Raw genomic sequence first — 22,814 nt, 5'->3', positions numbered from 1 at the left:
CTTTAAGCATCGAGCTACCATGACTGGTCTATCGGAGACCCCTGTTGTACTAGTCAGGTGCTCTAATCATTGACCTACCGTGATTAGTTTATCGTAGACCCTTGTATTAATATTCAGGTGCTCTAACCATTGAGCTACCATGACCGGTCTATCAGAGATTCCTGTATTACTAGTCAAATGATCTAACAATTGAGCTACCATGACCGGTGTATCAGAGGCCCATGTTGTACAAGTCAGGTGCTCTAACCATTGAGCTACTGTGACCGGTCTATCTGAGACCCCTGTATTACTAGTTAAGTGCCCAGTTTTTCAGAGACCCCTGTATTACAAACCATGTGCTCCGTGCTTAGAACATCTGACTAGTAATACACGGGTCTCTGATAGACCGGCCACTGTAGCTCAATAGTTAAAGCACCTGATTAGTAATACACGGGTCTCTGATACACCGGCCATTGTACCTCAATAGTTAGAGCACCTGATTAGTAATACAGGGGTCTCTGTTAGACCGGTCACTGTTGCTCAATAGTTAGAACACCTGATTAGTAATACACAGGTCTCTGATAGACCGGTCACTGTAGATCAATAGTTAGAACACCTGATTAGTAATACAGGGGTCTCTGATAGACCGGTCACTGTAGATCAATAGTTAGAACACCTGATTAGTAATACAGGGGTCTCTGTTAGACCGGTCACTGTAGCTCAATAGTTAGAACACCTGATTAGTAATACAGGGGTCTCTGATAGACCGGTCACTGTAGCTCAATAGTTAGAACACCTGATTAGTTATACAGGGGTCTCGGATTTGATTTCCAGTTGAAGCACGAGTTTTTCCTTCCTGTTACATTTACATATATATAAACATGTAAATATACCACACTGTAATAGACTGGACATTTTGTAAGATAATTAAGTTCTGAAATACAGACAATTGTTGACAATACAGTTAGATATAATTACACTTTGTGTTTTGTAGGACTGTGGAGTGTTGTGATGTTATTGATGGTCAACAGAAGACTGTGACCTTGAATCTGAAGATCTGTGATGAAGACTGGACGTTTGGGGTCACTCTCTGTTACAGTACTACAAATCTAAGTAAGTACTCAGTAATAATGTAAGACTGAACTCTGTATCATGTTTATCTAATATAAACATTGTAAAATCAAACACATATTGAAATACATAATTAACAAACGAATAATTAGTAGTTTATCACACACAAACAAGTATATGTGTACATGTATAGATGTACTATAATTCAAGGCTACACACAAAATACTGACAAAGTGACTTAGTACATCACAAGAACTGATTTACCTTTATTTACATTTCATGATTAACATGTGTCTAATTGTATATAGATAATTAACTAGTAACACAATCTAATTATTAATTAGTATACTAAGATTAGATATAATAATACAGATATTGTAAGATATAATTACTAAACAGCAGTGAGAGACTAATGTTCTATCAGTTAAACTCACAAACACAAGTACATGTTAATTACACATCACAGACACAGGACTGTAATTAACACAGGGCTGTAATTAACACAGGGCTGTAATTAACACAGGGCTGTAATCAACAAGCAGCTGTAATCAACACAAAGATGCAATTAACACTGAGTTTAGGTGTGTAATGAACAGGGTTTTTAGATGTGTAATTAACACTGTAGAGCTGTGTAATTAACACTGTGTTTATAGATATTGGATTTTCTTCACTTTAGCAGTGTCTAACTCAGCCACAAAGAGGTTGTCTCTGATGTCCACACATAAACCCCATGGAGCGCGTAAATGAAGGTGAATGTAATGGAGGAACTGTCCGTCCTGATCTAGGATGTGGATACGGTGATTGTCATAGTCTGCTGTCAGGATGTGACTCTGGCTGTCTGTAGTGATGCTGAATGGATAAAATGATTGCTTGGTATTAGAGGGATGACCAGTGTATCTAAATCGGAGTTTTCCTGACTGATTGACCACCACTACTGCACTAGTGTCAGCCACACAGATATCCAGGTTCTTGTTCTCACTGAGGTATTTAATGTAATCACCAGATGAATAGAGAGGACGACCCTGATCATCAAACTGAATGCTTTGTTTCTCTGTGGAGCCGGAGTAACGCACGACTTTGGATTGTTTGTCATCATCACTGTACATGGTAACCAGGAGATCACCAGAGGCGGTACTGCAGACATTGAGAGGGTACCACCCCTGTAGTGTGATCACGGTCTGTATCTGTTTATTCTTAATTAAATTAACAGTTCCATCACTAGTGTCAGTATAAACAAGATCTCCGTCCCGTGTCACTGCTATGTCTGTTGGTGGTTTCCTTGACTTGGTTTGTATTGATGTCAGTAGTTTACTCTGGAGGTTGAGGAGCTTCATGGTTTCGTTATCCCCGCATGTCCAGACTTGATCTTCACTCAGACAGCTAACACTGGCTAGATATTCATACCCAGTGTCTATGGTGGCGGTGACGCGCGGCTCATCAAGCAGTGGTTTGACTGGAGGAGACGATACAGCTTCTGCTGACTTGATTGTGTCGCCATGTTCTGTGTTAATGGATAATGGCGACAGAGAACCAAACATCTCATTGAGCTGATCTTTGTTTATTTTCTGAGCAGAAAAACTGGGTACTGTAACTCGGACTTTAGGCGGTAATGTTCTAAATTCGGAATTCCTAGATTTGTAACTAGAGGTTAAGGAGACGTCATTTGATTTTAGGATTGATTTCAAGTCGGACATGATCTGTTTGAGTTCCGCCATTTTCTGTGTGATTTCATCTGTATTTTTATTCAGGGTTGATAGGTGTTTGTTTTTCATCTCCTGAATGTTGGATTTCCGCTGGTTGACAATGGCGGTAATCTCCCGGTGTAAGGCTTCTCCTTGTTGATCGGCAATTGTTGTTAGTTCTCCGTAATTTGTTTCTAACTCGATTTTCTCAGTGTGGACATCGGAGGCCATTTCTTCATATCGCGGGTAAATTCTGGTCTCGAGTTCGTCCAGATCTTTCTGTAAACTTTCTGTTTTAGAGCTGAGTTTTTCCAGAATATCTGATATATCGTGACCTTCATGTTTACTTGAGGAGACGCAGGTAGAACAGACAGAAATGTCACATTTCTCACAGTAATGTTTACAGAGTTCGTCGGCGTGGTCTGGACATTTTGAGTAGTTAAGAGACTTTCTGTATTTATAGGGCACGACTTTGTGTCTTATAGACGAATCCGAGAGGTGCTTCCCAACACAGGTCTGGCATAGATTTATATGACAACGTTCACAGTGACTCTGTAGGTGGGCAGTTTTACAGAGGTCACACAATAGGATAATCTGGGCTCTGCGGAACGGATCCATTTCTGATGTCCGGTGTCACATGAGGAGTTCACTGTTAATTAAAATAGGGAATTTAGATTAAAGATTTAGATATGTTGAATCACATGACCAGCTAGAATTACAGTATGTTATATATACTTATATACCAGACATGAATGTAATGAATTCCCCCCCCCCCCCCCCTTTTCAGAAATGTATGAGATTATTTTAAAAATGAGTAGATCTATCTTATTGATCACACAAATTTGGATATTAAGTTTGTCTCACCTGAAAATCCAACATGGCCTCCCTGTTATTTCGACCTTCCGTCTAGTCCTGTGATAAAATACCTGTGCGGTGCGTCAGCCTGTATACACTATCTGTTTAAATAGAGTTTTAAAGTTTGTTTTGACCTAGTTCATGTTGGGTAGCGATGTCAACATTGACGTCACAAGGTAGAATTGTTTCAATCTATGTAAAATAGAATCCCTTCATTGTTGTCCACGTACAGTATCAATTGCGCCTGTGTGTGTGTGTGGGGGGGGGGGGGGGGGGGGGGTATATAACAATCACTACTACTGTTTCAGTTTGGACAGAGTTTTATATAGAGACAACTCCTGATTTAGGTGAAGCACTTACGGACGTAGCATTGAGGGCTGTTTATCGTGCCAAAGACTAGTTTACATTGAGGGTTGTTTATCGTGCCAAAGACTAGTTTGCATTGAGGGTTGTTTATCGTGCCAAAGACTAGTTTGCATTGAGGGTTGTTTATCGTGCCAAAGACTAGTTTGCATTGAGGGTTGTTTATCATGACTATGCTGGCGCGACGTTGTAAATTTCTGCTCGCTATTATCCAGTGTAAAATTCCAAACCAACTTACATGTATGTGAATGACGTGTGACTTTCACAGAAATAAACAAAGTTCTGTTGAGCGCTTAGTGAAGGACATTGTATTGTTAATTAAAACAAAACATTATAAACATTTAGAGGCTAAATCAAACGTCTGACAGCCTCGCATAGTAATATTAAATTAATTATCATTTACTCCCTGTATCATAAATAAATAAAATTAATCACACTGTCCTAATTCTACCCAATGGATAGATAGATTGATTGATTAATTGATTGATTGATGTTTTCCGCCACACTCAACAATTTTTCAGTTATCTGGTGGCGCCCAGTTTTTATTGGTGGAAGAGAGAACCCAGATACAATGTACCTGGGAAGAGACCACTGACCTTCCGCAAGTAAACTGGGAAACTTTCTCACCGGTGCGAGCGATTTGAACCCGCACTGACAGAGGTGAGAGGCCGTGTGATTTTGAGCGCGATGCTCTAACCACTCGGCCACGGATGCCCATCCCAATGGACAGAAAGAAAGATAGATAGATAGATATCAATTGAGGGTTACACATTCCCAGGTCAATATGGTTTACAACATAATATTATACAGGTAAATTATTCCCCGCGTATCGACCTGTATCCTTCTGATCACCTGTAGTACCACGGTGGCGGATCTAGAGGGAGTTAACAAGTGGAAGTTGAATTTTTAAAACTGAATAAATATCTTATTAAGAAACCCCAAGCCATTTTTTTTTTCAAATTTATAACATGACATCGCAGTTAGATAGGGATGAAATAGTCTGTATCATTGCGATAATCATAAAACTACATACTACAGGGTTTGACACTAAGGCACGTCCGACTGACCGAGTCTAGTAAATGATAGGCCCGGTCGGGTAAAATGTTGATTTACTAGTCCGACTGGTCGTGTTAAAAAATAAACAAGAAGCTTTACTTTAAACCGTAAGATATTTTATTCTTAACTAAAAGAAAATAATTGTAAAGAGTTTGCAAGCAATCTTGAACCGTGTGATGGAATAATCTTTATTTTTAGTTCTAACAAATAAGTCGCGGTCGGAAGTGATGTTTTACGACATCTACTAGATGTTAATTTTAAACGGTTTATTTGAATTTACTATAATAAAGTGTTTATCAAGTCAATAAATTACGTCGTAAACAGCTATTTATCAGTGTTGACATCTGTGCGGGAATGTCTCTATATTTAAATACGACTTCTCGTCCACAAGGAAAGACGTCCCAGGAGAAAAAAGAAAAGGTTAGGAAGAAACAAAGCAGGGATTATGAAATGTAAATTAAATAAAAAGCCGGTTGAGGTCATTTTATGCTAAATAGACTAAGGCATATCCGTGTCGGGTAGAATTTAAAGAAACAGAAAACGTGTTTGAAAATCAAATGCAATGACGAGAATTAATGAAGATATTTTTGAGACAATTAAATACGTTTTGGTTCAAACTTAACGTTTGTCATTTAAATGAAATATTTAAATATGGAGAAACTATCAGGGGGGTGGGGGGGTTCCTGGAAAGTTGGTCAGGGCTAGTTGATATAAAGTCAGGTCTAGTAAAAATCATTTGAAGTAGCCCGACTGGTCTAGTGCTGAAAAAAGTAAATGTCAAACCCTGTACTATTACTGTAAATTATGTACAGCAATCAGGACGGTGTTTTCTGTATACTGACAATAAACTTTTTATGCTCGGCAGAATTTTACAGACTTTTCTGTATACTGACAATAAACTTAACACGCTAATCAGAATTTTACAGACTTTTCTGTATACTGACAATAAACTTAACACGCTAATCAGAATTTTACAGACTTTTCTGTATTCTGACAATAAACTTAACAAGCTAAGCAGAATTTTACAAACTTTTCTGTATACTGACAATAAACTTAACAGGCTAAACAGATTTTTACAGACTTTTTCTGTTTACTGACAATAAACTTAACAGGCTAAACAGATTGATTGATTGAAAATTGTTTTACGTCCCTCTCGAGAATATTGTACTCATATGGAGGCGTCACCACTGCCGGTGAAGAGCTGCAACATTTGGGCCTATGCTCGACGCTTATGGTCATTGAGCAGGGAGGGATCTTTATCGTGCCACACCTGCTGCGACACGGGACCTCGGTTTTTTGCGGTCTCATCGGAGGGACCGTAGCGGAATTTTACAAACTTTTCTGTATACTGACAATAAACTTAACACGCTCGACAGAATTTTACAGACGTTTGTGTATACTGACAATAGACTTAACACGCTCAGCAGAATTTTACAAACTTTTGTGTATACTGACAATAAATTGAACACGCTAATCAGAATTTTATAGACTTAAGGAGATTCTCACATGTGTAGAGCTATAATACATTGGGTTAAATTCTGTCTCTCTTGTTTCATACCGATTGTTAGGCCGTTCTTGGCACACTAATTTTGACTACGGATAACTCCGAGATATGGGGCTGACGGCGGATGTGACCGGTCGACAGGGGATGCTCACTCCTCCTAGGTACCTGATTTCATCTCTGGTATATCCGGGGGTCCGTGTTTGCACATCTCTCTATTTTCAATTTTGTATTGCTTGTATAGTGGTTTTGAGATTGATCACTGTTCGTTGTCTTCACCTTTCACCTAATTTTTTTTTCGGGGGGGGGGGGGGGGGTATTGTGTAGGCGTCCCTCTCGAGAATTTCTCACTGTATAGTATAGAGATATTACCATTGCCGATGAAGAGCAGTGAAATTTGGGCCTATGCTCGGACCTTATGACCTTTGCTTTGACACGGGGCCTCAGTTTTTGCGTTCTTATCCGAATGACCGCTTCATTTAGTCACCTTTTACGACAAGCAAGGGCTACTAGGGATCTATTCTATCTAGGATCCTCACGGACTGGTGGAGGGGGGGGGGGGTGTGCTGAAATGATATGCGACTTTGATTTCGGAAATGTAAATATAGAGCGAATTAGAAATGATCGGAAATCATATATCCGTGATTGAAGTGTTCCTGTCGTTTTAATGGCCCACAAAGTTTTTTTTTAAAATTCAACAATTTGAATCCACACGCCAGCTATTTCTTTTATCAGTGAATAAGATTACATTGCTTATTGAAAGCATTGTCTTACCAGAGGGCTCGTCACTCAAGCTTTCACTTACATATTATTCATTCCCTGCAAATGCAAAGCTTACATGTGTACAGGTAAACAATAGGTAAATTACCTGTGTATTTTTGAAGTGCGAGTGAAGCTTGTATTACGCGCCCTCTAGTGAGGAAATGACACGAAATACGTTACATGTTTTTGTATTATTACTCTTTTTTCTGTTGTAGATTGAGTTGAGTGGAACAATGAACCTCCGGATATCTATGTACATTTACACGTGTAGGATTAAACTTCTGTTGTACTCGCGTATGTGAGTTTATCCTGTATTGGGTGTTTGAGTTTTATTTCATAAATAGTTTAGGAATATAGTGTCAGCTCAGTATCTTAAGAACCCTTTGCTTGACAGACATAAAACCTGGTACACTCGTACAATTTGAGGAGAAAATGACCCCTATTGATTTTGAGGCTATGTGGTCAAAGGTTAAGTGTCAAACTGGACATAGGAATATACTGTCATCTCAATTTCTTGAGAATCCTTTAATTGACAGACATCAAACTTGGTACACTGTTACATCTTCAGAAGAAGATGACCCCAATTGAATTTGAGGTCACATGGTCAAGGGTCAAACTGGACATAGTAATATACTGACCACTCAATATCTTGAGAAACCTTTGCTCGACAGACATCAAACTTAGTACATTGGTATATCTTCAGGAGAAGATGACCCCTATTGATTTTGAGGTCACGTGGTTAAAGGTCAATGGTTGAACTGGACATAGTAATATATTGACTCCTATATTTTCAGAATTATTTGCTTTATTGACACCAAACTTGGTTCATTGTTACAGCAAAAGGAGTAGATAACCCCTATTTATTTTTAGGTCGCATGGTCAATCCACTCTTGACATAGGAAGATATTGTCTGCTCAATATTTGGAATTGATGATACTACTGTCAATTATATGAGGTGTGTGTATAACTCTTTCCAATTTTCCACCATGGGGGCATGTGTTTTACAAATATCTCTTGTTTAGAATTTTCTTCAAGTGTAGACGAAAACCATGGTTAATCCCTAGGTAGATTTGTTTCTCCATACTACCCCCCCCCCCAATGAAATAGGGTGGGGCCACATAGGGACTAAATGTTTTACGTGAGAATTATAGAGATGCACTGTTAAAAACAACAGAAGGTCCATGATTAATCGTAGTGCTATATAAATATCTACAGGTGCTAAAAGTCAGGACCCGGGGAAGTTAAAAGTCGGGACGTGGGGTAGTTAAAAGTTAGGACCCGGGGTAGTTCAGGACCCAGGGTAGTTAAAAGGCAGGACCTGGGGTTAAGATCCTGGGTAATTAAAAATAAGGACCCGGGGTAGCTAAAAGTCAAGACCCTCGGTTGTTAAAAGTCAGGATCCGGGGTAATTAAAAGTCAGGATCCGGAGTAGTTAAAAGTCAGGATCCGGGGTAGTTAAAAATCAGGACCACGGGTGTAAGGTGAGACGGTCAGAGACCACAATAAGAGGTAAGAGTTTTTCATGGGAATATTTAGAAAACTTCTCCTATCAAGCCGCCTATGACGCAATAGTGTCATTGCTTTAGCCGCTGAAAAGCTACAGCGCTTTCGAGTTGAAAAAATTTTTAAAAACGCATTCGCTCACAATTTTTTTTCCATTGTTATACATTATGTCACCTCACCCTGGGAAGTTCTCATAAAAGATGACACATTTTGACCATTGAATTGGGAGCAGAAACAACTGAAAAATTACGAAGAATATTGGGTAAAATATTTCCAAAAGGTTAACATTCTTAATTTTAAATCTATAGTTAGATTTTCGTTCGAATTGAATGAAATAGTGGGTTGTCCTTAGGAAATAGCAGAGAGGGGTCATTTGAGGGGTACTCTACATCGTCTTGATGGCTGACTTCCTTTCAAAACATGGATGAAAATATAAATATCAGCAATATTTGCCTATTCATTTAAAAAAATCATTGCATAGCTCAGTAGATTAGCACGTCGACTGCTGAACTGTAGATTGCGGGTTCGAGTCCCGCAGGGTTCATAAACTTTCCTCAGATTGGTATCAACTAAAACTGCATTGTTTGACTAAATAAACTAGATTTCAAAGATTTTAATTTCAAAATATTGTACATATCCTCCAGTTCACCCACATCAAATTTCTCTGGTGCAGCATACCTCCTTAATTATAGGCACATTGAAATTTTGGGGGAAAATCGCTGTAGAAATGTAGGGGATACCCTCATCCCCTGATTCTACATGCCTGCTCTTAGGCAGATCTGTTCTGATCACAGGCAATTGCATCGCTTGGGGTCGAATTTACTATACAAAGACTCTTTATATAGTAAATTCGACCCCAAGCGATCCAATTGCCTGTGGTTCTGATACGATAGGGTAGGTAACAATGACACGGTATGTAACAACGACACGGTATGTAACAATGACACGGTATGCATCAATGACACAGTATGTAACAACGACACACCGCCGCGGTGGCCGAGAGGTTAGGGCGTTTGCCCCGCATGCGGTAGGCCGGGCTTCGAATCCCAGCCGCGACAGACCCAAGGCGTTAAAACGGGTAGTGATAGTTCCATCGTCAAACGCTCGGCATCAGGTGTGCAGGTCACCGGTCCTCGGAGATGAACTTAAAAACGGATGTCCCGTGTCACAGTAGGTGTGGCATGCTAAAGAACCCCACTGCTCAATGGCTGTAAGCGCCGAGCACAGGCCTAAATTTGAAGCCCTTCATCGGTCTTGGTGACGTCTCCATATGAATAAAAAAATCTCGAGCGACACATTAAGCAAGATGCAATCCATCAATGTAACAACAACACGATATGTAACAACGACATGTATATAAGAACAACATGGTATGTAACAACAACACGGTATGTAACAATGACACGGTATGTAACAATGACACGGTATGTAACAATGACACGGTATGTAACAACGACATGGTATGTAACAACGACACTGTATGTAACAATGACACGGTATGTAACAACGACACGGTATGTAACAATGACACGGTGTGTAACAATGACATAGTATGTAACAATGACACGGTATGTAACAATGACACGGTGTGTAACAATGACACAGTATGCAACAATGACATGGTATGTAACAATGACATGGTATGTAACAATGACACGGTATGTAACAACGACACGGCATTTAACAATGACACGGTATGTAACAAAGACACGGTATGTAACAATGACACGGTATGTAACAACGACACGGTATGTAACAATGACACGGTGTGTAACAACGACATGGTATGTAACAACGACACTGTATGTAACAATGACACGGTATGTAACAACGACACGGTATGTAACAATGACACGGTGTGTAACAATGACATAGTATGTAACAATGACACGGTATGTAACAATGACACGGTGTGTAACAATGACACAGTATGTAACAATGACATGGTATGTAACAATGACATGGTATGTAACAATGACACGGTATGTAACAACGACACGGTATGTAACAACGACACGGTATGTAACAATGACACAGTATGTAACAATGACACACCGCCGCGGTGGCCGAGAGGTTAGAGCGTTCGCCCCGCATGCGGTAGGCCGGGCTTGGAATCCTGACCGCGACATACCCAAGTCGTTAAAACGGGTAGTGATAGTTCCATCGTCAAACGCTCGGCACCAGGTGTGAATGTCACGGGTCCTCGGAGATGACCTTAAAAACGGATGTCCCTTGTCACAGTAGGTGTGGCACGCTAAAGAACCCTCACTGCTCAATGGCCGTAAGCGCCGAGCATAGGCCTAAATTTGAAGCCCTTCACCGGTCTTGGTGACGTCTGCATATGAGTGAAAAATTCTCGAGCGAGACGTTAAGCAAGATACAATCAATCTAACAACAACACGATATGTAACAATGATACGGTATGTCACAAGGACACTGTATGTAACAACGAAACAATATTTAACTACGACACGCTATGTAACAAGGACATGCTATGTAACAATGACACGCTATGTAACAAGGACCCGCTATGTAACAGTGACACGGTTTGTAACAACGATACGCTATGTAACAAAGACAAAACATGTAACAATGACACGGTGTTCTGTAACAATGAGACGGTACGTAACAAGGAGACGGTTAGTAACAATGACACGGTATGCAACAATGACACGATATGTAACAACGACACGGTATGTAACAACGAGGTGAATGGCTAACACTATTTTATTGATTTATTTTTGCTGTAAAATGTCGCCATTTGTGGTGCGCTTTGTAACAAATAGTTACATATCGAGCGGGGACTGTACCCTTATAACTTTGTGTGCCTTTCGTGTAAATCCACATCCAACATGTTCAGGACAATACTAAGATTACAGAAATACTTGTATATTTCTGGGATGCGGAGGTTTTGTGGTTTGTGTTTAAAATTAATTATGGTAGTGCATATCAGGTAGCTCATCCTCGGGCCTCTCTCTCTCTCTCTCTCTCTCTCTCTCTCTCATATATGGACTGAACTAGTGAGTTTTGATTCGTGTGTGCGGTCAACGTTGCGCCAGAAAATGAAAACTGGAGAGAGAGAAAGAGGCATACTGCTCTCATTGCAGACATATTCTCTCACTCTCCTTTCGTTGACCTGAAATACCCGACACGAAATGTGTACTTCCCACCGTAGAAAACCACGGCGATCCTCCGTGTTCCACGGTGTGTGCTTTTTGCCGATACACACAGCTTCCAGGAGCTTTGCTGTGGCCAGGGGCACCTTGTAGAAGGTGTTAAAATGTGCTGCAGGCTAAATACTCATGATAAAGATGGAATTATTAAAAAGAAAATAGCAACACCCTCATATGTATATTGTCTTTAAGAATCTTGAGATAAAAATTCCAACGATATCATATTACGTTTTGAGAAAACAAGGTTTTGAAAATTTTCCTTATAATTTTCTAACCACCCTTTCTTCATTAAAATATTCTTAAATACACTGTGTAATGGTAGTGCGTGCTGCAGGCAATTCCTGTTTTTGAATGTATATTAGTATATTCCGTAAATGAAATCATACAACATGCAATAGGGATTTTCAATAATTAACAGTTTTGCTCTCTCTCTCTCTCTCTCTCTCTCTCTCTCTCTCTCTCTCTCTCTGACAAAAGCAGTGTTTAAGGTACATAATTACTTCTATGATATTGTAATAGCATGCATCTTTCAAATTAACTTCATTTATTATAGATATTAGGCCAATATCGATTATTTAGAAATTGGAATTCATTTACTATACAATCCATAAAAGCAAAAATTCAAACCAGCAATTGGTTGTTGTTTTTTTAAATCACGATTTAATTACATGTACATTCGACCGAGACTGACGTTCAATGTACTGTGATAGAGTTCTTCATAAGAAAAAAAAAATGTTCATCGGGAGTGTCTGGATAATACAATGATTTATGTATAGCAGGCATACTCCATGCAAAATCCTACAGTCTTTGCCACAATAGAACTTTAAAATCACGGTTAGCTAGTTCGGATATTTGAAATTAACAGATTTTTTTACTTCTTGCGAAAAGTTTGAAATATATTGGGTTGGCGCGATATCAGATCTAGTCTAAGATCACGGGTATCTTGTGCCGACCCAATACATTTCACACTTTGCAAGAAGTCAAACAAATACCCGGGTTAGCTGACAACCCAATTGTCTATTGAGGCGGAAAACCCTTCGAATTTATATGAGATTATAAGTTATACATAGGTCATTGTTATAGTCAAATACATGTATATAGTCCCTCTAACCCGACGAACATTTCTCTTCTTCTGATTTTAAGAAAACTACCGAATGACGAAATATGATCAAACTGCAGATTGAACTTTATAGAGTCTCTTGCTAACATTACTTATATTTTTCTAGGCGTCAGAATGGGTATGTTGCTGGTTAATTGGTTTAAACTTATTGACATGCAATAAGATAACAACAACAATGGTGCTTAAACTGTCGGATTATCAAAACCTTTAATTGTGCACACGTGTGTGAGGCGGCTGTTAGTCTTCATTCGCTCAAACTGTCTGAATTTCAATTTCGTCAATCGTGCAGTGGGTAGGTCGCTACATGGATGAATTCTTAACTTTGAAGCTTACATATTTCGCCCCCTCCGATTTCACGTGCATGGAATCAATATTTAAAACTTTGGTGTCAAATGCAACTAGTACATATACACTATCGATTATCAATGTTTTTGATTTCTATATGAACTCATTTTAATTAGAAGCATAAAATAATAAAAGCAGTACTGAATCTATAACATTATCAGAGAGAGAGAGAGAGAGAGAGAGAGAGAGAGAGAGAGAGAGAGAGAGAGAGACTTAACATTTTCACCCCAAACCCTTAAAATTTTGTGTGATTTTATTAGTTTTACCTTATTCGAAATGTTAGAAAATAGTAAAAATGACTAAATAGGAGACATATTTCAAGCCTTATATAATCTGTAAAATCTAAGACTTCTCATGAAATTGTGCCCCTACTAACCACCAGTCCTGGATCCGCCCCTAGTTTATATAGAGGCCCTAGTCTAACCCCAACATACAGGTGGGCATAAAGTACATGTATTACGCAGCCATGAAAAGCATTCACCGAGACTAATTAAATCAGTCATCGACATTAAATCTGATAATAACTTCGATTTCAAATGAAATGATTCGGAAATTTTATATTCAACAACTTGTAGATACTTTGATAGAAAACTTTTTTTTTTTGGATTAGAACCCAAAACAAAGAAGAAACGCAATTATGCCATTGATTTTCTCTATTGTGTGTTTTCGTCCTTTAATGAAAGATAGTTAAGTAATTGTAGATACACTGCTCAATTCAAGAGTCATTCAGATTAAATCTCGTCATTATAACAAATTTAAAAAGAAAGGCAGAAATATTTCATGAAGCCTTTAACTCAATCATTACTTGATGGTATGGTGACAATTTCATTGACGTATACCAATTCATGTCGGTCAGAAAGAAAAAGAGCACGTCCGCGTTATCGAAATTCAGAAAACAAAACGCTGAGAATGAAGTAGTAAATAGCACATCAACTGAACTAAGTAGAAAAACGATGAAAACATTTCTGGAGACCTTTAATTCAATCATTCATTGATCAAATCGAATAGGCACATTTAAAGAGAATCGTCATTTTATTGAATTTTTAAATTTTACAAATACAAGTAAAATAAAAATAAAAATGCATAAACCTAAGACAAACTCAATCTTCAATGATATTTGATAAATCAATTAATTCACTCGCAAAGATGTGATTTGCATTTATTTGACAAACCATTCCATCTGTACTTTAACAAATTGTTAGATTTAAAATTCGTGTAACTGATGCAAGGTGAAGATAACGAACAGTGATCAATCTCATAACTCCTACAAGCAATACAAAATAGATAGTTGGGCAAACACGGACCCCTGGACACACCAGAGGTGGGATCAGGTGCCTAGGAGGAGTCATTGATATCATTGTGCTGGTAATTGTTTTTAAGTTTTTGTAATGCTCCCTGTCATACGGACAGCCTTCTTGCTGAAGTTGGCGTGTCATACAGACAGTAGCCTTCTGGTTGAAGTTGATGTGTCCTTGCGCGGTGCCAGGGATCTATATCAGTGTTTATACAGGGACAGCTAAAAGTACTGAAGGAAAAACCGAAGAAAATGTAATAAACAGAACGCACTGCCTCATAACCGCCCTTAACCGCAATTTCTGGATCCGCCTCTGACCACTACACTAAATTTTGATAAATTGCATTTAGTTATATACACACTTAGCACAGGGGCATATTATCTGCTCTGTTCTCTATCATAATAAATGTGTGTTATGATGAGATGTCCCTGTGGTTCATTAGTCTACCTGTAATATAATTATAAGTAAAGATATTACTGTGGTTCATTTGTCTACCTGTAATATAATCATAAGATAAGATCTCCCCGTGGTTCATTACTCTACCTGTAATATAATTATAAGATAAGATGTCCCCGTGGTTCATTAGTCTACCTGTAATTTAATTATAAGTAAAGATGTTACAGTGGTTCATTAGTCTACCTGTAATATAAGTATAAGATAAGATGTCCCCGTGGGTCATTAGTCTACCTGTAATATAATTATAAGATAAGATGTTACTGTGGGTCATTAGTCTACCTGTAATATAATTATAAGTAAAGATGTTGCTGTGGGTCATTAGTCTATCTGTAATATAATTATAAGTAAAGATGTTACTGTAGTTCATTAGTCTACCTGTAATATAATTATAAGATAAGATGTCCCCGTGGTCCATTAGTCTACCTGTAATATAATTATAAGATAAGATGTCCCCGTGGTCCATTAGTCTACCTGTAATATAATTATAAGGTAAGATGTCCCCGTGGTTCATTAGTCTATCTGTAATATAATTATAAGTAAAGATGTTACAGTGGTTCATTAGTCTACCTGTAATATAATTATAAGATAAGATGTCCCCGTGGTTCATTAGTCTACCTGTAATATAATTATAAGATAAGATGTCCCCGTGGTCCATTAGTCTACCTGTAATATAATTATAAGATAAGATGTCACTGTGGTTCATTAGTCTATCTGTAATATAATTATAAGTAAAAATGTTACTGTGGTTCATTAGTCTACCTGTAATATAATTATAAGATAAGATGTCCCCGTGGTCCATTAGTCTACCTGTAATATAATTATAAGATAAGATGTCCCCGTGGTTCATTAGTCTATCTGTAATATAATTATAAGTAAAGATGTTACAGTGGTTCATTAGTCTACCTGTAATATAATTATAAGATAAGATGTCCCCGTGGTTCATTAGTCTACCTGTAATATAATTATAAGTAAAGATGTCACTGTGGTTCATTAGTCTACCTGTAATATAATTATAAGTAAAGATGTTACTGTGGGTCATTAGTCTATCTGTAATATAATTATAAGTAAAGATGTTACTGTGGTTCATTAGTCTATCTGTAATATAATTATAAGTAAAGATGTTACTGTGGGTCATTAGTCTATCTGTAATATAATTATAAGATAAGATGTTACTGTGGGTCATTAGTCTACCTGTAATATAATTATAAGATAAGATGTCCCCGTGGGTCATTAGTCTATCTGTAATATAATTATAAGATAAGATGTCACTGTGGTTCATTAGTCTACCTGTAATATAATTATAAGTAAAGATGTTACTGTGGGTCATTAGTCTATCTGTAATATAATTATAAGTAAAGATGTTACAGTGGTTCATTAGTCTACCTGTAATATAATTATAAGATAAGATGTCCCCGTGGTTCATTAGTCTATCTGTAATATAATTATAAGATAAGATGTTACTGTGGGTCATTAGTCTATCTGTAATATAATTATAAGTAAAGATGTTACTGTGGGTCATTAGTCTACCTGTAATATAATTATAAGTAAAGATGTTACTGTGGTTCATTAGTCTACCTGTAATATAATTAACCAAATCATAGAGATTAAATTGTATACTGATCGTGTATTTTCATAGCACGTGCTTTTTAAAGCATAAAATATATAATTAATGTATTTTCATAAATAACTATGCGAGTCTAAATATTTATAATATTTCGCCTCAGGGCAAGCTTCGACCAAAAGTCTGAGAAAGGGAGATGGGGTGGCTTTGATTTTATTTGTGAGCACTTGTGAATTAAAATAAAACGACATATCTTTTATCAACAAAATCAACCACAGATAGATGGGCAGACAAACAAATGGACTGGTGGTTCCACTATACCTTCTTCTAAACTAATGCGGCAGCTTTTGTGAAAGAACAGATAATTGAAATGACCAGTACAATGAAGCTGGAAGAAAACATCCGTAAATTGAATCATTTTCCCTTGAATGTTAATAAATCTTGAAAAAAAAAATGACAGCTTCAGTATATATACATAATGATAATATAACCAAATTTTAGTGTGAATCAAATGTACATGTATCTGTTTATTGATTTTTGAAATATGCGCTGGGAAGGGACAACAACCTCTCAAAATGAAATAAAAAATATCCATAATTTATTTAAATTTTGTGTTTCAATGTTTCCATATTACAAGAACCAATCAACCAGAAAACACAGATCTGATGTAAATGCGAAGACTAAAGACATATCGTACCCCCACCTGGATTTTCAATGCGTGATACAAATACCTTTAAAAGAAGACAAAGACTCGCATGCAGCGATTTAATCTTTAAAGCTAAACGTTCATACTACAAGAACATGTTTGTCTAACAATGTCTGAAGCTAATTATTTCAATAACAATAATGCATTATATCAATATCACTCGTTTAGAAAAAACGAGATGGTATTGTTTATGTTCAAAACTGCCATGAACTTTAACAGACAATTTGTATCGAGTGATCTTTAAAATATTTGCGTCAATGTTTTGTTCTGGTTGGTTGTAAAAAATTCTTAACATGGAAGTTTAAATTATGAGAATTTGTATGATGCAAAGAAAACCCACGAATGCGAAAAATCTAATTTCCTTTAATGGGTAGTTTTTATCTCCACCCTAAATGCAACATACGATATGATCATCAGCTAAGAGTTCGTTTGATCGACAGCAGACCTATAAATAATGTCCAACGTCAGGTTTATCGCCCTGCCCCTAATAAGTCTGGCCCAGCGGGTGTTTAATGTCGTGAATTGTTCAAATTTACCCCGAAGGGAATGTATTAGTTATTCAGCAATGTATCTTATATCGAGCATTTTATCAATCACATCGTATTGAGGTTGGATGTGTTCATCTACTGTAATTCGTCTTCTTTCGACTCTATTCGCTCGAGTCTCCTTTCAGTTTAAGACACCCCCCTCCCTCGCTAATATCAACGCTTGGGTCCCCTGTGATGAGAGTTTATGAAAGTGGTATACTTTTACACATTTTGATGATCTGAAAACCTGTGTCCCCCGTCATACAGCACTGCTCGTCCGAGCAAGTACAACAGAGTTGTCTCCCGTTCTCCTCACAACTCTAACACAGAGCAAACACTAGTTTACCGTTTCTGTGGTAACACAGGGAGTTGCGGTTCCTGGGGGGGTATTTGACCTTAGGTATTCCAAAGTATTCTCTAATGCTATTGCAATTTCGAGTTATGACTTGTGGGTGTTTAGCAGATATATTTACGATATTTATAGAAGGAAAGTTAGAAAGAACACATATCTAAATATTGTGATTCCCCGCTATATTGCCCCCTGTTATAATGTCACGCCCGCATATCGCCAAAAAAGTCCAAAGTCCCGTTTTCCTTGCTATGTAAAACCCCGTTATAACGCCATCCCCCGCATACCGCCATCCGCCAACCTATTTACAGGTACGATTTGGTCAATTACCGTTATAATATCACCCCCGCTAATTATCGCCAATTAACGGCAGGAAAGTTTCAGTGAGCAGACTTAACCAATTATCCGCCGTTAATCCTCCAGGTATCAAAGTTTGGAGCAGATAATAAGTTACGTAAACGATAATCATATGCATCTGAGTTCAAATATGCAGTAATTTTTTTTTAAATCTGAGAATGGCGGACACACCGAAATCTAATAGCACATTGATGTAGGAGATAAAATTTGTTTAATTTCTTATGACAGCTGTACACACACACACCCTCCCCCGATATAATGCCACCCCCGTTATAATGCCAACATTGCCGAGGTAAAAATGCTGACGTTATAACGGGGGATCACTGTAATAGATTCCCACACTTTCTTCAATGTTGCGGCATTCGTGCCCCCCTAAAATGGCGTCTCCGTGATCAAGTTGGTTTTGGACGTCTAATAAGGCAACCTCGCCGTTTTCGCGCAGCAACTGTTCAAATTCATGTTCCCATATTGTGAGGAGCGTTACCCCAAGATTTTTTTTTTTTTTTTAATGTGAAGGCAAATAATTCATCTAAGGACTGGTTTGTGTCGTGGACTGTGATGCGGAGTTTATCAGACTGAGAGTAACACGTGGGACATCCGTACAACAGGCAGTGTTTGTTTCTCTTCAAATTTTTCCGTCTAATTTGTATTTTGAATCGGGAAAGTTGTTGTTTTCTCTCAAGTAAAGCATGTTTTATATAATTCGGAAGTACCTTATTTCCCTTTTTTTGTGTTTTTCCATTACTCACTCTAACCGTGTAATAAATATCTTGCTGAATTGATGTCAATGATATTCAGCAGACAGGACCTGTGCTATTGCATTAATTAATCTCTATGATATCCGGTAGACATGACCTGTGATATCAGATTAATTGATTTCTATGATATCCGGTAGACATGACCTGTGATATCAGATTAATTGATTTCTATGATATTCGGTAGACAGGACAAGTGATATCGGATTAATTGATATCTATAATATCCGGTAGACATGACCTGTGATATCAGATTAATTGATTTCCATGATATCCGGCAGACAGGACCAGTGATATCGGATTAATTGATTTCTATGATATCCGGTAGACATGACCTGTGATATCGGATTAATTGAACTCTATGATATCCGGCAGACAGGATCTGTGTTATCGGACTACCTTTGTATTGATCTGTATGATATCCGGCAGACAGGATGTATGCTATCGGATTATCTTTGTATTCTTCCTTCTCATCTTACTATGTACCCATCTCTTCCCGGGGATGTTCAATTAGATCACTTCATGAGTCTTCATCCTGAAGCCTAGCTACCATCAGCAGGTTCGTGGTTATGTGTGTGGGATACGTGATGATTGAACTCGGAACATTGATAGAGTTCCGAATTAAAACACAATATCACAAATTTCACAATTTATTATAATCCAAACGTTATATGAAAGGTGGAGATAACGAACAGTGATCAATGTCATAACTCTTATAAGCAATACAAAATAAATAGTTGGGCAAACACGGATCCTGTATAAATATCCCATGTGCATACCAAAAAATAAAATCTTAATTTTTAGAACTATTCTTGGAAACTCACACATCATTCAACTTTGACAGATCCGTTGACTTGCACTTTAAATTAAGCAATAAAATAAGCTAAACAAAATTGGAAAATGAGGAGAAAACTCTATGGCATTAATTTACAATGGGAAAATGAGTGAGAGATAAGCATAACCAAATTAAAGAAACGCAATTCCAAGATCTGACCATAAATTTCATACCTGGTGGAGACCAACTTCCTCTGCCACCGCGAAACAGGAAAGAGGTGTTAAAGCTGAAAATTGCTATCGTGTGTGTAAAGGCTTTCACAAGAAAGGTCAAACTAAAATACTTAGATTTTAACTATAGATTTTAAAATATACACACCAAGTGTGAAAGGAAAAATCAGAAGCGTAAAATAAATATCTTTAGAAACCCTACATTTACATCAACAGAATTGAAATTTCAGCAGCTTCAGTGTCACCAATACGTACCGAGGTAAAGCGTTCTGTGTTGTAGCAGAGAACGCTGTTCATTTTAATGTCATATTTGAAAAAAAAACTGTTCTCATAAATTCCGAGTGCTTAACAAAGGAGCAATAACTACTTATTTCTACGTCATTGTTTGTTTAATTTCAACTCGTCATCGTGAAAGGCGGTTGTCGGTAGCACGCATTTTCAAACAAAAAATACAAGGAAATATCGTGTAATAAAACAAACCATGGATTTGCAATTTGAACATTGAGCAAGCATCTCACTACTTGTGCTCTGTCCTGTTTTTCTATTGTTGTTACAGTGTTTCTAAGTTATTTGCTATCTTCTAGTTTCTGTTGGCGTCACGTAAGATTAATTCAGATTGGTAAGAAGTTCTTGCTTTATTAGATGAACATATATAAGGAAAAAAACCCACATTTTAATGATATGTGTTTTATCGAGGAATGCCTCTATTGCTCAATCACGTGAAAGGTGAAGATAACGACCAGTGATCAATCTCACATCTTCTATAAGTAATGCAGAATAGAGTTTGGCAAACACGGATCCTTGGATGTGCCAGAGGTGGATACCAGGTGCCTAGGATGAGTAAGCATCCCCTGTCGACCGCTCACACCCGCCGAGAGCCCTATATCTTGATCAAGCAAACGGAACTATCCGTAGCCTCGCCGCAACAAACCTAGTGTAGTAGGGCCCCTACTTGGCAGTCTGCACTATAAATCTACACCATCGTCGTTATCTGAAGTCAAAATCAGTGTGCTAAGAACGGCCTAACAATCCGTGTGAAACACATCACACAGCATTTGACACAATGATAGTTTGTATTGACAAACTAGATCGTTATAGCAACCATAACATTTGCGAAATGCTGACTTTAGACCTTCATTGTGATAAGTCACATGATACCCTTTGGGCAAGTTTTTGATTTTGCACTTAATGACCCGGACAACCCTCGGGCTGAGCTCTACTCGTCGAGACCCTCATTTTGATATGCTATACGATATCTTTCGGACAACTGTTTTATTTTTATTTTTGCAGTTAAAAACCCCGGATTACGAGGCCGAAATGTAAACTGTAAATGATAATAATAAAATACATCACAAAATGTTTCTATGTTTTCTTTAATGCTTGGGAGTTGAGTTGATATAGTATTATATATGTACACTGTAAACGTTCACTGAACGGAAAAATAAAACCATATATAAGAGAAATTCTAAACATTCATGCAATATCTGTAATAGTGTGAAATTTTACATGTTTTAATACTTTATTTCAGGGATTTCATTTATTGAAAATAAATTGCTTTAATTCAATTTCTTTACAGCGTTTTGAAATTTGATACGAGAATACAGTTTTATCTAATTGAAATCATTATTATAAGTACGACTTGTGTTTGTCTTGTTATTTCATTACTTATTAAATTTTACTGCTTACCATGCAGAACAGGTTTTTCTTTAGGATAATTGTTACTATTTATAGATCACTCTAGTCTGGTCACAATGGCGATGAAGCAGTATACACATATCAACTACTACAAGATTGGGAGAAGGGGAACTTGAAAATAAATGTTTTAAAAGAATAAAGTTGCTTAAAACTGTATGTTTTGCTCTTAAATTTACTAAGACATGATAACTTCTGTGATCCTGACTCCAATCTTACCCTGTTTTCTGTGTTGGGTATTGATTTACCAATTACTGAATTTTGGTATCGTGGGAGTTTGACCATTGATGTTTATAAAATGCTATAACTTTTTAACCACTCAAGCTATCTTGATGATTTTTGCACTGATGAACTGCATTTAAAAAGACCTTTCTAATGATACCAAACATGTAGATATTTGCTTCATATAAAAAATATACCTGTTTTCATTAGTTGTGTACATCCTTAAACACTAAATCCCATTTAAAATATATTCTTTGCCCCTTGACCCCACCACTGTTTGACTGTTTCATGTGTACTATTTCATTGGCTGGTCTTCTCAACCCAAATCGTCTCGTGGGGATCCGTGTTAGAATATGTCCCGAGTAACCCTTGCTTGTCGTAAGAACGACTAAATGGGGCAGTCCTTCGGATGAGGCCACAAAAACCGAGATCCCGTGACACAGCAGGTGTGGCACGATAAAGATCCCTCCCTGCTCAAT

At 37.6% G+C, this 22,814-nt stretch overlaps 1 protein-coding gene and 1 long non-coding RNA gene across 2 annotated transcripts in view; one reads left to right on the top strand and one right to left on the bottom strand.

The window, feature by feature from the left end:
- LOC125660613 (uncharacterized) overlaps positions 1-7,583 on the top strand; it is a 136,982-nt gene extending 129,399 nt beyond the window's left edge. The window contains exon 9 of the long non-coding RNA XR_008798309.1: positions 7,485-7,583. This is a non-coding gene — a long non-coding RNA (uncharacterized LOC125660613). The remainder of the gene's footprint in view (positions 1-7,484) is intronic.
- On the bottom strand, positions 1,124-3,698 carry LOC130049969 (tripartite motif-containing protein 2-like). The gene is made up of 2 exons (XM_056148230.1): positions 3,597-3,698; positions 1,124-3,381 (listed from the first exon to the last, which is right to left on the bottom strand). The coding sequence occupies exon 2, from the start codon at positions 3,348-3,350 to the stop codon at positions 1,698-1,700; it is 1,653 nt and encodes a 550-aa protein (XP_056004205.1). The 5' UTR covers positions 3,351-3,381; positions 3,597-3,698; the 3' UTR covers positions 1,124-1,697.
- Positions 7,584-22,814: the final 15,231 nt, after the last annotated feature.

Source organism: Ostrea edulis, chromosome 9 (genome assembly GCF_947568905.1).
Source record: "Ostrea edulis chromosome 9, xbOstEdul1.1, whole genome shotgun sequence".
NCBI classification, from domain to species: domain Eukaryota; kingdom Metazoa; phylum Mollusca; class Bivalvia; order Ostreida; family Ostreidae; genus Ostrea; species Ostrea edulis.
The sequence above is the reverse complement of the archived record's forward strand: the minus strand, read 5'-3'. Positions and strand labels throughout refer to the sequence as shown.

Bases quoted from the DNA above. Each gene is read 5' to 3' on its own strand.
- LOC130049969 (XM_056148230.1), bottom strand. From the start codon at position 3,350: ATGGATCCGTTCCGCAGAGCCCAGATTATCCTATTGTGTGACCTCTGT.